The sequence below is a fragment of the Pelmatolapia mariae genome, linkage group LG9, assembly GCF_036321145.2.
Source record: "Pelmatolapia mariae isolate MD_Pm_ZW linkage group LG9, Pm_UMD_F_2, whole genome shotgun sequence".
Lineage (NCBI taxonomy): Eukaryota > Metazoa > Chordata > Actinopteri > Cichliformes > Cichlidae > Pelmatolapia > Pelmatolapia mariae.
This window is the reverse complement of record NC_086235.1, coordinates 33,424,453-33,440,000: the sequence shown is the minus strand read 5'-3', so window position 1 is coordinate 33,440,000 and position 15,548 is coordinate 33,424,453. Positions and strand designations below refer to the sequence as shown.

Genomic DNA, 15,548 nt, shown 5'->3' with positions numbered 1-15,548 from the left:
TCTGGGTTCACTTCGGCACAGATCCAAGCGGGGACCAGGCTGACCAGCAGAGTTTACTGTACCACTTTGCACAGGCCTGTAAACTGCGTGTGTCAGCTGGGTCCAGCTCACTACTTAAAGCAGGGGTGTCCAACTCCAGGCCTCGAGGACCGGTGTCTTGTAGGTTTTAGATCTCACCCTGGGTCAGTACACCTGAAACAGATGATTAGTTCATTACCAGGCCTCTGGAGAACTTCAGGACATGTTGAGGAGGTCATTTAGCCATTTAAATCAGCTGTGTTGGATCAAGGACACATCTAAAACCTACAGGCCGGTGTCCTGTAGGTTTTAGATGAGGCCTGGAGTTGGACACCCCTGCCTTAAAGGGAAGAGGTTGATTAGACTGGGAGCACATGTGCTCCCCATCTCTTCTCCTGAAGCTGAGCCAAAATCTACAACCCTCTGCTGCAAGATGTTATAGTTATCTCCAATAAATGACCATGTACAACTGGAAATTGAATGTAATTGTGTGAATCATTTAAAAACACCTGTTAGATCATCTGTCTGATTGGAATTAAAGATGTTTTTAAATCCTTCTGCAGCAACCATCACTACCAGATTCCATTCATATATCTTGTATTGTATTTTATGCATTGTGTTTTTCCCCCATCATCATTAATCCCATTTTTTTCTCCACAGCTGAGACCCAGGTCTGCTTCAGGTACTACCATGGTGTCACTGGGGCACTGAGGGCAACCACACCCAGTGTAATCATCAAGAAGGGCTCAGCGCCTGTGAGTCTCTCAGCACTTTATCTCCTTATTGTGACCCATGCAGCTTTGTGGAGATTCTCACTCAGTGTCTCGTGGCTCGCTGGGAATGACAGTTCGGTTTATTCATTAGTGCTTACTTCCATCGGTTAGGTCAGTCATTCAAGTTTTAAGAGAAGAGACAAGCTGCTCTTAAAATAAGTTAGCTGCAATTACACCTATGCTGAATGAACTTGATCCACTGAGTATACTTGCATCTGACATGTCAAAAAACGGACTGCTGTTACAGTTAAACCCCAAACAGAGGTTAAACAGCACAGAGTTGATTTATCCCTTTAACACTTAGCAAATACGGAGAGATGCTTATTGGCATAGACCTTAACGCAGTACCCAGACTATAGTGTCATGGTGATAGAAGGGTGTTATAGACAAGCAACACAGTAATTATTAAAGACAGATTTTAGCCTTGCAGTGTCCACCAGTTGAGCTTTTAAGGGTTAAAGGCAAGGGCTAGGGTAACTCAAATCTACTTCTTTACATGAAGTTTTCACCTATCCAACTGGAAATTGTTTGACAGAAGAACAGTGAGGCCAAAATGCACGTAGGAGACTTAATTTGAAAGCTGTCGTTGTCTAGTTCCTGAAGCCATGCTTATTTACCATGAAGCTAAAATAACAGCTAATGCTAACCAAGCCTCTTAAATGGGAGACGGGAGACAGTGTCACTGTCGAGGGCTGGAAGCAAGCCGACACAGCTCATACTTTTCAACTTGAAGGTTATAACATTCTCATATTACTGTCAAAAGTATTTTCCCATTATGAACAAAATGTTTGAAATGATAGTGAAAAGAGAGTCCTTCAAACTATTTGAGTTTGTAACTTTTATTGAGCTTCATTTATTTGTTGATTGCTGTCCATACATCCACTTTAGGATGCTCCAGAAATACTGTAGGCAAGAAGAAATACTTGCAATCCACAGCCGACCAAATGATTCAACCTGTGGTTAAAATGCATCTCTTAATGTTGCTAACTCTTACAAACTGCTTTTTTAGCAGAGGTACCTCACCTCGTATTTGATATTTGCTGTAAGAAAGGCACATCTGTTCAAGCTTCTTCAAATCTGTGCACTAAGTGACTTTTCAAGGTGTAAATCTCATGCTGTCAAATAGTGCCTGAACACTGTATAAGCAGTAATTATGTAGAAATGCAGTGTTTTTAACAATCCTATTATTCATCAGTGTATCACACAGCATTGTCCTAAGGCCTGTATCAGTCAATTGCTGTCATCAAGAGGGTGCCCGACAGGGTGATTGGATTTCCATGTTTCCCTTCCCATTCTGCTGCTGTGGGACCCTGGAAATGCTGATGGCCCTAGAACCTGATCTGTACTTGCTTCCTGAGGACAAAGGAATAAAAATAACCACCACAGAAAAAAAAGACAGGAAGGGAGGGAACAAGTAGAGAGAGCAGAAATCCTGTCCAGTTCAGGTAAGTCATTCAGGTATTTGGAGACAAGTGCTAATGCGGCTGGAGCCTCCCACATCATAAGAAGAAGAAGGAAAATAATTGGAGACAAGAAGAAAGGACATGGAGAGCCGGGATAGCATTACAGAGTGAATCGTCTGAGCTTGTTTACTGTCGCCAGTCAGAAACTGTCAGATGCAGCAGAGAGAGAAGACATTGTGTTTGTTTGTGTACGTGTGTGATGGATGGCATGTGTCTCCAGCTGGGGCTACTGTCTCCCAGTCACCCTAACAGGAGCGGTAGGAGGACAAGGCTAAGCTGGATAACATGGGTAACTGTACATATCTATTCCAACCTGTTCATGTGTTTCCTTTCTGTTCATCTCTTTGGTTTACTTGCATCAGCTTAATAGACGTGTCAAATTGATTATGATGCAGTAAATGTAGAGTCAGTTTATCATTGTCTAAGATATGTAGATCATTGTCTGATATATTATGCACAAAACCTAGCCAGTGGTTAAAAAAATGTATTACATTACATTTGCTTTTGGTCATTTTTTTCTTTGTTGTAACAATGCTTCTTGGAAATAAATCTTATACCTAAATGGTAAATAGTGCTTTTCTACTTTTTCTGAGCACTCCAAGCATCCATGGGTTGAGCAGCAGAATTGAGTATGTGGGTTATACCCATGAAAAATCTCCCAAATCTTGTGTTCTGGTGCCAAACAGCTCATTCTGCTATTGACTCTTGCTTGGTGTTGTTCATTTGATTGGAAGATTGAGGTTCGAAGAGACAAGAAACACTGGTACTTTAAGAGCATTTGTCATAAGAGAGAAATGCTGGTTGAAGAATGGGATAGCGGTGTGTAACCAAGCCAGTGACAGCATGAGCAAGACATGGCAGGCTGTTGGAGCCGTGCATGGTTCTTTCTCATGCTCCTGAGGACCTTATTCATTAAATGCATTTTCCTTACAAGCCTGGCACTATTTAAGAGGAAATAAACAGGCTTTCCACTGGTATAAGATTTATTGTGAAGAAGCATTGTTACAACAAAGAAATTGACCAAACATAAATTTCTTTAGAAGTTTATTTGATGATGCTGTAATGCTGTGCTTTAGCATCGCATAGTTTTATTTAGCCTTACCTGAGACCGGTCATCAGCAAAAGCTCTCCTTGGACCACTGTCTTAGACAACTGGGATTCTCCAGGTATAGCCTTGTACCTACTGCCATAGCTTCGACATGGTAGCAGAACAGGAAAGGAGACAACATGTGTGTCTCTTTTCCATTCCTGAAAAGAACTTTTGATTCGTTGTCCATGGAGTACTCTGTATGTCATCCCTTTGTAGACCTGGCTGCTTTCTCATAGTTATAATGCTGATGTGTAGAGGGAACTTTCATCACATGTCACAGTTTTCCTGTGTGGTTGATGGAGGACCCTGTCTTGCAAAAACTAGCAGAGTGGTCCCAGAGGTAACAATCAGTCAGCTCTTTCTGTTAAAGAATATCTGAGTAAATGTCTTGCCTAGGACAGATAGTGGTGCTCTTTTGTTGACGAACATGAGCTAAGTCTTTCTTTGGCAGCTTAATGAGATTACTACCTTTCTATTCTTAATCAGAGGCCTACTCGATTATACTCGATTGATGAATAAACTACAAAACCAAATCACCAAAAAAAAAAACACCAAACATGTCCAAATATGGTTACTTTTGTCTCAAAAAAGAAAGCAAAAGTGATAATGTTGAAGCTTCAGAAACCAGTGGGTGACTATATAGTGGTTATGTCTATCAGTCTAAAAGGCACATCTGGAGTCCCAAAGCCATAGCAATAGCTTTGTAACTCTTTCATACTGATGCCAGTGACTTTGTTTCTTAGATGTTCTTGAGTTTCTTTAGGTCGCGACATGATGTGTTGCCTCCACCCCCTACCCCCCCACCACCACATCCAAACAACAATTCATGACTTTTAAGAGCAGAGTTCAGCTAATAGATAAAACACATTTACTTAAACGCTTCTCCATTTATGAAATGCACTGTCAGAGCAACTTCCTGGGTCATTTTCACTGAAGTGTAAAAAGCACCAGTCCCATAAAATGCAGCCAACAGATCAGCATTAGATGATGGCGTTCCCCAACCACCCCCACCAGCCCTACTCTCAACGCTGAACTGACATAACCTACTTAACATTACCCTCCCTCTCCCTGTCTCTCTGCTCATCCACGCTAACTGATTTAGATCACTCAGCCTTCCCGTCTTCAAAGGCAGTGGGGTGTATTAAAATATCTTAATACCAGGGTGTATCTGACCTGCAATCAGATGGGGATGCACTTTGTAAATGTAAGCTCTCTTTCGGGGTTGCAATGGTTGGAGAGAGGGGTACTGTTATTTCCATAGAATCAGTCTCCTCTTACATCATTTAAGATTCTTGCAACACTTGAAGGATGCTCATGAATTATACATACTTTTCCTTTCTTTTATACTTTTAAAGTGTCTTAGTGTTTGGTCTTTCTCTGTTTTCTGAAGTGGGTGGTAAATGATATAAAGTGCGCTACAGATGGATGCATTTGTCATTTGGTTTATGGTGAGATTAGACCCACTGCAGAGACCCATGGTGGCACTTCTCTCCATAACTGTACTCAGCAAGGCAGATTAGCATCTCATTAAAATGAATTGGTCTAAACATCTGTCATTTCCTTCATCCCTTTATCTTGTTGTTTTCTCTGCTGGAATTGTTTCTGTTGTTTTGTTTCCAGTCAGTTGCATAAGCACTGAGAGTGATGCAGCATTTTGTGTATCGTTGTGGAAAATTCTGACAGCCTGACAAAAAAAAAAAGCTTTTATGCAACAGAAGTGTAACTGTAAATACAAAAATCATAAATCTGTGTAAACCTATGTTTCAGTAGACCTTCTCTTTATTTAAGTGTCCAGTTTAAGCACAATGCTGCCTCCTGACTAATGCTTTAAACTTTGTCTTTCCTCCAAAGTGGCAGCACTACTAAATTCATCAAAAAATTATTTTGTTTCCACAGACTAACTATTTGATCAGTTTTTGTTGACTGCAACAAGACTGGGTCATATCATACTATACTATACAATGAAGAATTATCTGTTTTCCCAACCACCGAGGATGCCTCCTCAAACTACTGGTTGTTTATTTGAAACTGTTATCTGTCTCAAAGTGTGATAAAGAAAAAAAAAACACTGAAAGAACTTGAGGGCATATGTATAAAGAAGTGAGAGGTGGCTCAAGACTTTTGCACTGATAAGGACTGAGGTTAGAACTACCATCTACAGCCACACACAGCTGCTCAGCTATTAACTCTTGTCATTTCTCAGGTGTTGTAGCATCAAGTGCTTGTGATATACAGATATTTTGTAAATTAATTCAGTGTTTTCTTAACCACATGCTCTAAACGTAGTAAATCCTTCTTCATTTCTATCCTCAAAAAAAACAAAACTTATTTAACATAAGCGTTTTGACTTTAATAATTTAGCAGGAAACGACTTGGATATCCTTACAATCCTTTTCCTATTGCTTTGGTATATAAGGAAAGTCAAACATGGGTGCTGTATGTTAAAGCAGATGAACGATGGGAGTCTTTACACTCCCCTCCATTTCCTTTTCTTTCCCTCCTGCTCATCGTGGCTTAAGAATCAATGCCAGGATTATGAGGACAGAGTATTGATCTGAGCACGCTGTCGGCCTCACTGAAAGTGGAGCTTTAGCAAACACTGTTGAAATGAAGCAGGCCTAAACGCGCATGCATCATTACGTTTCTCTTACCATGTTCTTTTTGTTTACGAACACCTATTAACTCTTCACATCTGTGTGTGTGCGTCCAGGTACTGAAGCCAGTGGTCAGTCCTGAAGTCAACCATGGATTGGGCAACAGAAGACTTATTAACTTTAACCTGTCAGGTAGGCTGCTTCACTTTCAGCTACAGTACAGTGCCTTGTGTGTAACTTTACAAATGTGTATATCCAAACTAGAATATATAGTAAAAAGTTAAGTTCAGCTTCACAAATCTGACATCTGGGCTTCCTCTGCATTCCTGTGCCGTTTAACAAAACAGAAGATACACAGAACAGCTCGTCATGAGAAAACAGTTTTACCAACTGCAGACACTCCACAGTTGCCTATGAAGGTTAATAGGAGGTTTAAATAAGCTGCTGCTACACCCTGAATGTTTTGCTGGGAAAAGTCAGCCAGTGCTCAGCTGCAGAGAGAGAACAGCATGGTTACACAGCCCTGTGGCTCATCCTCTGGAGTGAGTATATGCAAAGTAATATCAATATAATCCAGGCAATTTGGAATAACTTGTTATGTTAATCCGAAGCATTTTGACATCCGAGTTCATCACCAAGTTAACAGCTTCCTCAGCTAACGCCATTATGTTCTCGTGACAGTTCTGACAGAGGCTCATGCAGTACGTTAGGAACAATGTTTTTATGGAGGCTCAGGGGTTCGTACCACTGTAAACCTTTAACTGTGCTTCATTCAGGCTCTCAGTCTCTATAAAACATACCGAAATATCTATTTTATAAAAAGATTGTTTGCATGTGGGTGAAATTTAATCACACTTACTCGTTCACAGGTTGTATTGAAGCACATTATAAAGACACTGCGTTTGTGTTTGGCACACACTACCGTATATTTGCTGTCATGTATTTGTATGTAGTGAAGAAAGGGTTTTCAGCTCCGTCACAGGATGTCACAGGATGTTGTGAATGTGAAACATAAGTACAGCCTGTTCCATATTTTCCATTATTCTCTGTAAACAAAAGTTTTACAATTTCTAACAGTAAGTGACAGTCATTGTGCAGTATACAACGGATGCATTACTTCAGTCTTCAGCCACTGGAGCCAGTACAGTATTTCAGTATTTTCCAGAAAGGGGATTCAAAGTACTTGAAATGATACATTAAATCATTAAAAGATGTCAATAAGACAGTCGTAGGAAGTCTGTCTGTGTAGCTGTTACAGTGGTCAGCACACTATATGACGTTCTTTTAGCATCTCAGCACTAGTTTCTAGGATGAGTTGAACTGGGATTATTGGACACTGCATCAGCCTAATAAAAGCTGCATTTTCACTGCACTTGTTTGCCTTTGGGTCCTCAATACTCCCACACTTGTTTTAGACCTGATGTTTCTAAACACTTATTGCCATCTCCAGGATTTCTGCAAGCTGAAGTTGGCCGAGAGCAGAAAGCTGTTTACTTGGTGTTCAGGATTAATCATTAAGCTAACATGAATGTTAGCCTGTTGTTATTAGAAAATGGTAAGATTAACTTCAAAGTGTTCTTCCACATTATCTAGATTATATCTATATTCAGAAATACACATTACTTAGCATATACTGACTTCAGAGGATGAGCCACAGCATGTCTCTGTGCTCTCCATCTGCAGCTGAGCACTGCCTGATTTTTCTCTGCAGGGGAACATTCAGGTTATGTAAATCATATATTACCTTCAAAGGCTACTGTGCAGTGTCTGTAACTGGAATGTCTGTTTTATTAGAAGGAAAAAAATGGAATACAGAGAAAGCCCAGATATTCCAGTTTTCCACCACGGTTACATTTGTGAATCTGTGCAAACCCCCAGGTGAGCACGTGACCTTAGGTTGATGTGTTAATGGTCTCGTATCGAGGCAGTCTAGACTTGTTGTAGTGATTTCTCTGCTGCCTATTTGATGTTATTTTAATTTGGGGTAACTCAGACATGTCAGCCCTCACTCCTTTCTGTGGTTATGTAATTCATGTTTTTTCCCCCTTTGTAATTTAAGACCAGACTGGGCAGCCTTCTGTTTTAGTTTTTCTGTCAAAAAATACCTTTATTTTTTCCAGAGTAAAACCTTTATTTGTGCTGGTGCTATAGAGGCTGTCCATTTGTGCTGATTTTAAATTCTTAGAATATTTTTAAACAATGTGTTTTATGCTCTGTCATACATCGAGTGTAAGCGCACTGTTGGGATTTATCTAAAGAATAAATGTGAAAAAAAAAACCTCACTGTGGACTGCTGTGATGTAATTGTGCTGAGGTGTAGATCAGTAAGGCTGAGGGTAGGCTAAAGCTGTGAGGGTTTCCAGGAGCACAGCAGGGATCAGAAACTGCAAATGATCTCTTTATTCAGAGTAGTTTGTATATCTTTGGTTTTGTCTGGTGAGAATCTTTCTAAACGTATTACCTCTAAAAATACTTAGTCTAAACAAACTGTAGCTTTAACTAAATGAACATCGGAATCATAGACTAATAGAAACCAGACACATGTGTGTCTTCCCGATTTTACAAAACTGTGTGTGTGAATCTTCAGACCTCCAGGCAGTGGGACTGAAAAAGGGGATGTTCTTCAATCCAGACCCATACCTGAAGCTGTCCATTCAGCCCGGAAAGCACAGCATCTTCCCGTCTCTGCCACACCACGGCCAGGAGAAACGTTCCGGAGTGGTCTGCAACACTGTCAACCCTAAGTGGAGCACAGAGGCAAGCCCTCTCAATTTATCTCCTGTGTGTTGCTTGCATGCCGTCTTTAGACTCTCAAAGTGTTTAAATGACAGTATCAGTATCCATCCCTGTCCTTGGCCATTCCTGCAAAATGCAGGCTTAAAGCTGGAAACCTAAAGTCAATCACATGTTTTGAGTAAGTTTGACTTAGTAACCAGGAGGAAATGTTTGTGCATTCTTTAAACAGTACACTACTTCTATCACCTCTGGCTTTAAAAGCAGCGATTAAACAGCATATTTCTAGATACGTTTTGTTGGGAGCATTTCAAAGATGGAAACACCATTCATTTTGAAACCTGATCTACAGTTTAATCTTCAAAGATTTAGTTCATAGAGATATTTTTGCTTGTTTTTATATTCCATTCTTTTTAGCTTTCACATGTCTCCATGTTTGATGTTATTCTCATCTAATGAATGCTGGCATAAAGGCATTGTTTCCTATTCAGATTGTGGTGGTTCATGCACAAGTACATGCTGTTTGTGTTTATGATACAGACCAACTCTCCTTAGAGCAGTGGTTCCCAAACCTTTTTTGCTGGGCCCCCTTTGTTTACAAGAAAAATGTTCGCGCCCCCCCCCCCCCCCCCCCCCCCCCCCCCCCACATCCTCCAACCACACACACACATATTTTTGCTCCATTGCGGTTTCTTTCACACCTCAAACATTTAGTAAACAATTAAGCAAATACAAGTAATCTGCAATAAATTACAGGTAGTAAAAAAATAAACTACTAACTCTTTTACGCTACGTCCGCACCTACACGGGTATTTTTGAAAACGCAGCTGTTTCGTCCACATGTAAACGGCGTTTCGAATCACCGAAAACGGAGATTTTTTTAAAACTCCTTTTTTGCGTTTACGTGTGGACGAGGAATACAGAGTTCATCACGCAACGTCAAAGGTATGTGCCTTTATTCACGTCACGCTGTGCGCACGTTATTGTTTACATGAGATGAATTGCAGAATGGCAGATAGAGACACAATACTGTTAATATGACTATCTTCAGGTTTTACATGCTTACATATACACACGCAGTTACTGTCCCTCCATTTAGAAAGGCAGAGGTGTGATTATTTTACATGTAGTTGTTTTTTCCCTGTGTAATAATATTCAACATTGCTATCAATACAAAAAATGTCTCTCTGTGCAAAATGGGCTTAAAAACATAAACAGCTGTGGGATACTGTTTGTCCGTGATTTGAACAGCCCAGCGCTGCTCCCGACGAAGGGAAAACCAGTTCTGCAGGGAGACCTACCTCAGCACTTGTGCAGGTGAAGCCAAAGGGAAGATATGCTTCACCATATTTTCTAGTCTTTGGCTTAGAATGAAGTTGGTTTGGAAACATATTCAGCGATGCTTCATCTCCTGCTTTGCGTTTCTGTGGCCGCCCCGTGCTAGCAGTGTCCAAGCGTTTTGTTTCCCCCCCTCTTTCATGCCGCGCCCCCCCTGCAATGGCTCTGCGCCCCCCCTAGGGGGCGGGCCCCACACTTTGGGAAGGTCTGCCTTCTGGGTTAAACTTAAGCTTAGCCGCCAATACAGTGCATAAAAACAACGTAGTGTTTTCTAGTGACATTCTGTGAAAGATAGAAACAGCTTTCAATAAAGGAATGTAACGATATATTATCCATTGTTCATTTGTGCTGCTATAGATTGGTGGTCTAATCAGGATATAGCCTGCCTCTTGCTGTATGACAGCTGGGATAGGCTTCAGCCTCCCTGCCATCTTAAAATGGATGCTGTTGATTGGATGGATGGATGGATGGATGGATGGATGGATGGTAGCTTCCTTGTTTTACTGGATTTTTGTTGGTTTTGATAAATAAAACTAGATACACTTTAGCTGAGTTGAAGCTACAACCATAACACAACAGACTCTTCAGTAAATCCAGTTAGGATATCCAAACTTTGTTTAACCAGAGCCGATCTCTCTCTTTCCAGCTCACGAAAGGAATAGTCTTACCAATAGAATTACTGCAGCTACTATCAGTTGAAAAACTGTGACAGGATTCACTTGCAGATTCACTCTACCACACTTCTGTCTTAAACTTTATCATATCGTAGGGCTGTGTGATATGACGAAATATATCGGATGACATCTATCGTTTCATATTTAACAGTATCATTTGTTTCCTGGTGTCGCAAAATACACCATTTACAGTAATACATTTTCATCGTTTTGATGGCCACCACGTGGATGCAGGCACAGAGAATACCAGCATGACCAGTGAAGATGAGGCAGAACCAGGCAGCTCTAAACAGAAGGACCATTCAAAACAAATTGAGGACCTTATTCCTAAACACGGACCAGAAAACTGCACTAATGTACAAATTATGCAGGAAACCGTCCCCACCACAGACTCAAACACGACAAACCTCTCATACCACCTATGCAAGAGTCAAGTGAAAGAATATAGAGATAGTTTTCGGATGTGAAGCAAAAGAGAGCCGTCAGGTGCTCAAAATAAACCTTAGACTTAAACGTTTGAACAGGCTTTTTTGCAGCACACCGTGTAATAAATACTCACAAAGAAAACATATCTAGCAATATATACTTTCATGCATCGGTCAAAACACTCAACTCCAGGTACACGACGCTCAGCGGAAAACGCTTCACACAAGTCAAGTTGCCAGAGATTCACAGAATTTACAGAAAATTGACTATTTTGTGAATTATATCGTTATTGGCTGAGAAATGTTTTATATCGGGATATGAGATTTTGGTCATTTCGCACAGCCCTATCATATCGGTGTATTTATATTCCCAGTAGGTCCCTGAGGTCTTGTGACCAGGGCTTGCAGGCCAGCACACTAGATTAAAAAAAACGTGACAGAGCCTTTGTTTCTGTGGCTCCCAGACGCTGGAACTCTCTCCTGTTGAGTTTGAGATCTGCAGACTCTGTCGGTTCTTTTAAAAAACTCATCTTTTTAAACTTGCCTTTGGTTGATGTTTTTTTTTTATGTTCTAGCTTCTGTGAAGCACTTTGTGATTTTATCTTGAAAGGTGTTACATAAATAAAATTTTACTTACTTATTTACTTTACTTATTTATTTAGTGAAAATTTACCATTAATTTAGTGATAATAGGAACTGTGAATCTTACACATTCCTTCCAGTGACAAAATGTCAGAATATTATACCGTTTTCACATGATGTTTTCAAATGTTATTTTTTGCTTGAAGTTGTTATTAACGGATTTATGAACAAGGCTACTGTGCGTAACCCCAGAGGAGTATTACAGCTACAGAGAAGCTGTTTGACCACAAGGAGACACAAAGTGCCTCAAGAACTGATACAAAGGCACCCAAATTACAAAAACAAATAAAAAAGGATTGTGCAGTTATAAAAACAGACAAACATACAAGGGAAATATGACCAGAAACCGCAGAAGGCAGTGAAGAAAAATGTATGCAGTTAAATGCAGAATGACTGCAAATAAGCAAAAAACAAAAAAACAAAACAGGAACTGGATGGAACTAAAAATTTTAAATGAATTTAAATGAACACAAATAGATGCAAATGGGATGTTCAAAATGTCTGCAGAAAGACACAAAATCATCATTACTGGATGGCATATAACACGAAAGACAATAAAATCATTAAAAAAAAAAAACAGTGAAAAGAGACACAAAACCAGTATGAGAAGAGTCAAATCTGTACAATTGGATGCAAAATGATTATGAAAAAGCTCAAAGGTTTTCACTAGATTTTAATGTTTGAATCACACTGACTCTGAATCTTTCCATGAATTTACATAATCATTTCTTCTTTTTTTGTGGGAGAAACTATTTCCGGTCCAAACATGTACTAAGTTTAGTCAACCTGCTATTTTCAGATAACTAAATGCTTCTGGTCTTATTTTCAGTGAAGTTTGAAGAAATTTAGCCTGAAAATCTGTTAGTTTTGGTTGAATCATGATGGGTAATACAATAATAATACAATGAGCAAAATTTAAGTTATTCAAGCAAATTCACTGTCTGGATGGTGTACCACAAAAAAGTCAGGAAAATAAATCCTATTAATCATTAATATTATTAATGACTTGTGGCTATGTGGTGCAGTGGTTAACACATCCACCTTATACATAGAAGATCCTAAGTAAGGAGACAAACCCAGTGTCATGGGGTCAAGTGAGGCTAATGTACTTCTAGTGTCAGTCTCAAGGTTAGCATCAGGAAGAAGTCGGGTCTAGAATCTGCACCAAATCAAAGATGTGGATGCATCCACTGTGATGACCTCTTAAAGAAGCAGTTGAAAGTACCAATGGTAAATATAAATATTTTAGTTCTCTGAAAATCATCCAAAAGGCCCCAAATCAAAAACATGGTGAAGTCCAGCACCTGAATTAGCAAAGGTGAAGCATGGACAATACCAGCTGGCTCCAACTGTCATATGACACTGTTTGGCAGGCAGAAGGTGAAACCCAATACAGGACTCTCAAGATGAGAGTTTAACTCTGACTAGACAGAAACCAGGAACTGACTGAGTGACTAATAAGTTGGAAGCAGCTACAGTTATACAGCTCACACAGGGCACACAGCAGGCAGGACGACACAACAAAACAAAAACAGAAGCAAAATGAGGGTTTAAATAAAGATTAGGCCAGAGTGGAGAAACTTGGGGAACACAGCTGAATAGAATCAAAATTCTCTTAATTCCCCAAATTCTCTTATTATATAATTTCTTATTGTTGAAACAACAGAAGCATTTACAAAGGAAAATGTCCTGCTGCGCCCCGTACAGCACCAGAAAGGATAGTTAGGGTATGGTGAAAATCAGTGTAATCCATGAAAATCGTGTTTGCTTTGTGAAAAGCAAAAGCACCTAATTATTGTAGACTTTCTGGAAATTACTTTACAATCTGTTGTGGAAAAAGCAAATGAGTGGCATAGTACGAAAACAGAGCACAAAAAATGTAAAAAACTAAATATGATGTTAATGTTAAAAGAGTCTGCTACATTTAATTTCCCCACTCGTGCAAAATATATTATGTTTTCCACTGCAAGAGAAAAAGGATCATGTGTGTAGGACACATTCCAATAACCACCCAGACATTTACCAGACAGCCCACCCTAGAGCGCATCATCCTCCCAGTTTAGTGTCTTGTATCACAATTTCACAGAAAGTGATTTGCATCCACACCAAAATCACTAATGGTAGCTCATTAGTACTCTTGCAGGACAGACAAATGGCATATATCTTCATTTTGACTCTCACTGAAGAAAGAATTTGAACTAGTATGAAGTGACTCGATACCAATTAAACTACTGTGCTGAAGTAGGGAGTACTTTGCTTGACTCATGCTTAAACAGATCAACAAATGATCCAGTTTCCAAACATTTTCCATTGATCATTTTATTGCATGAGCACAAGCAAGCTACTTTAGGTACTCTAGGAAAGGCAAGGCAAGTGACATGCACCCATTCTCCATGTCGCCAGACCGGTAACCAGGTGAATATATTTCCTACTCATTCCTCAAAAACACCTCAAACGTGGCATGCGTGCCAACTGTAATCACTGGAATAGACATGCAACACCATACACACACTACATTATCATCATAAAGTCTATGTGGCTACTACACTATGCATGAAGCCTTTTCTACACTGGTATTACATATACAGAGAATCTTTTAAACACAGTAAGAAGGATCTTTTACATGGTAGAGTGAATCGTGCACAACACAGTCAAGACAAAGATGAAGCCTCAACATGAAGGCATTTGTCCCTCAGCTCAGTTTTAGCGTTAAAGCTGTGTTTTTTTATTTTTACATTTATTCCTTTGTTTTTGTATCCAGACATCACAAGCAGGGAGTAGCTCTAACAGAGGAACTGATTATATGCCCTTAAGCATACCCTGCTTTACTATGTGCATTTAAAAAAAAGTTTTACAAAAACACATTAAATCAGAGAACAGGATTGGCTTCATTTTTAAGCAACGCATTAAAGTATTGATATATCATGAATTGCTCCCTTTTCATTGGAGTCAGGTGTCAACATGGCTGTCATATTGTTCAGGGAGCCAAACCCTCTGAAGTATATGTCTATGGAGACAAAGGTCTGCACACAAATACATGTAATCCTGATTCATGTTTATATAGAAATGTGTCAGAGCACATAGTTAGATCCTCAGAGCAGGATTCCAGCAGATGTATTACACAAAGTGACCTTAAGTAACTAAAAGTAACTTTAGAATTCAATTAAATTTGAAATGGCCATTGTTTCAATAGGAGATTATAAATGAGGTGATGTCAATCAGCACTGTTCTGTCCTTAGGCTTCTACATGATCTGGAATAGAACAGGCATAACTATGCTGGAAGTGACCCTGTGATTTGTGCACAAGCTCCACTGATCGCAGTACGTGTCTCAGGATGTCCTGTGGCACAGTCTCTAGCTTTATTATGTCCCTCAGGAGACTCATACAGTGATTTAATGTGGTGTCCCAGTTGACAGCATCCACTCAGCTCTAAGTCACTTTCCTTTTTCCAAACTGATCCCATTTTGAGCGAGCTGCTCAGCTTGCTTGGCAGTGATGTACTGTGTCAACTCTAATGGAACATGCTGGCTCATCCAGCAGACTTTCCATACTGCAGTCCAGCACTGCGCAGTATGAGACACAATTTTGAATCAAAACTGAATGTTTAATATGGCTTCCTGTCTGTAGAAGCAGACTCTGTTGTTTATATAAAGGTGTGCTGCAATTCTCTGTTAACAGATAATTGTGTTTTAAAATGAAGCCTGATTAAACTAGAGCAGAAGCAGAGTAAGAAACCATTAGTAACAATTAAAGGTTGAACTAACGGCTATAAAAAGTCAGGCGAACAGAGGTTGACC

At 39.8% G+C, this 15,548-nt stretch overlaps 1 protein-coding gene across 4 annotated transcripts in view; it reads left to right on the top strand.

The window, feature by feature from the left end:
- The window catches only part of LOC134634870 (E3 ubiquitin-protein ligase HECW1), a 93,753-nt gene that overhangs the window by 27,798 nt on the left and 50,407 nt on the right, over positions 1-15,548 (top strand). For all 4 annotated transcript variants that reach the window (XM_063484295.1, XM_063484293.1, XM_063484296.1 and 1 more), the window contains 3 exons: positions 679-773; positions 6,055-6,130; positions 8,526-8,695. In XM_063484295.1, the coding sequence (XP_063340365.1) occupies positions 679-773; positions 6,055-6,130; positions 8,526-8,695 (341 nt within the window). The remainder of the gene's footprint in view (positions 1-678; positions 774-6,054; positions 6,131-8,525; positions 8,696-15,548) is intronic.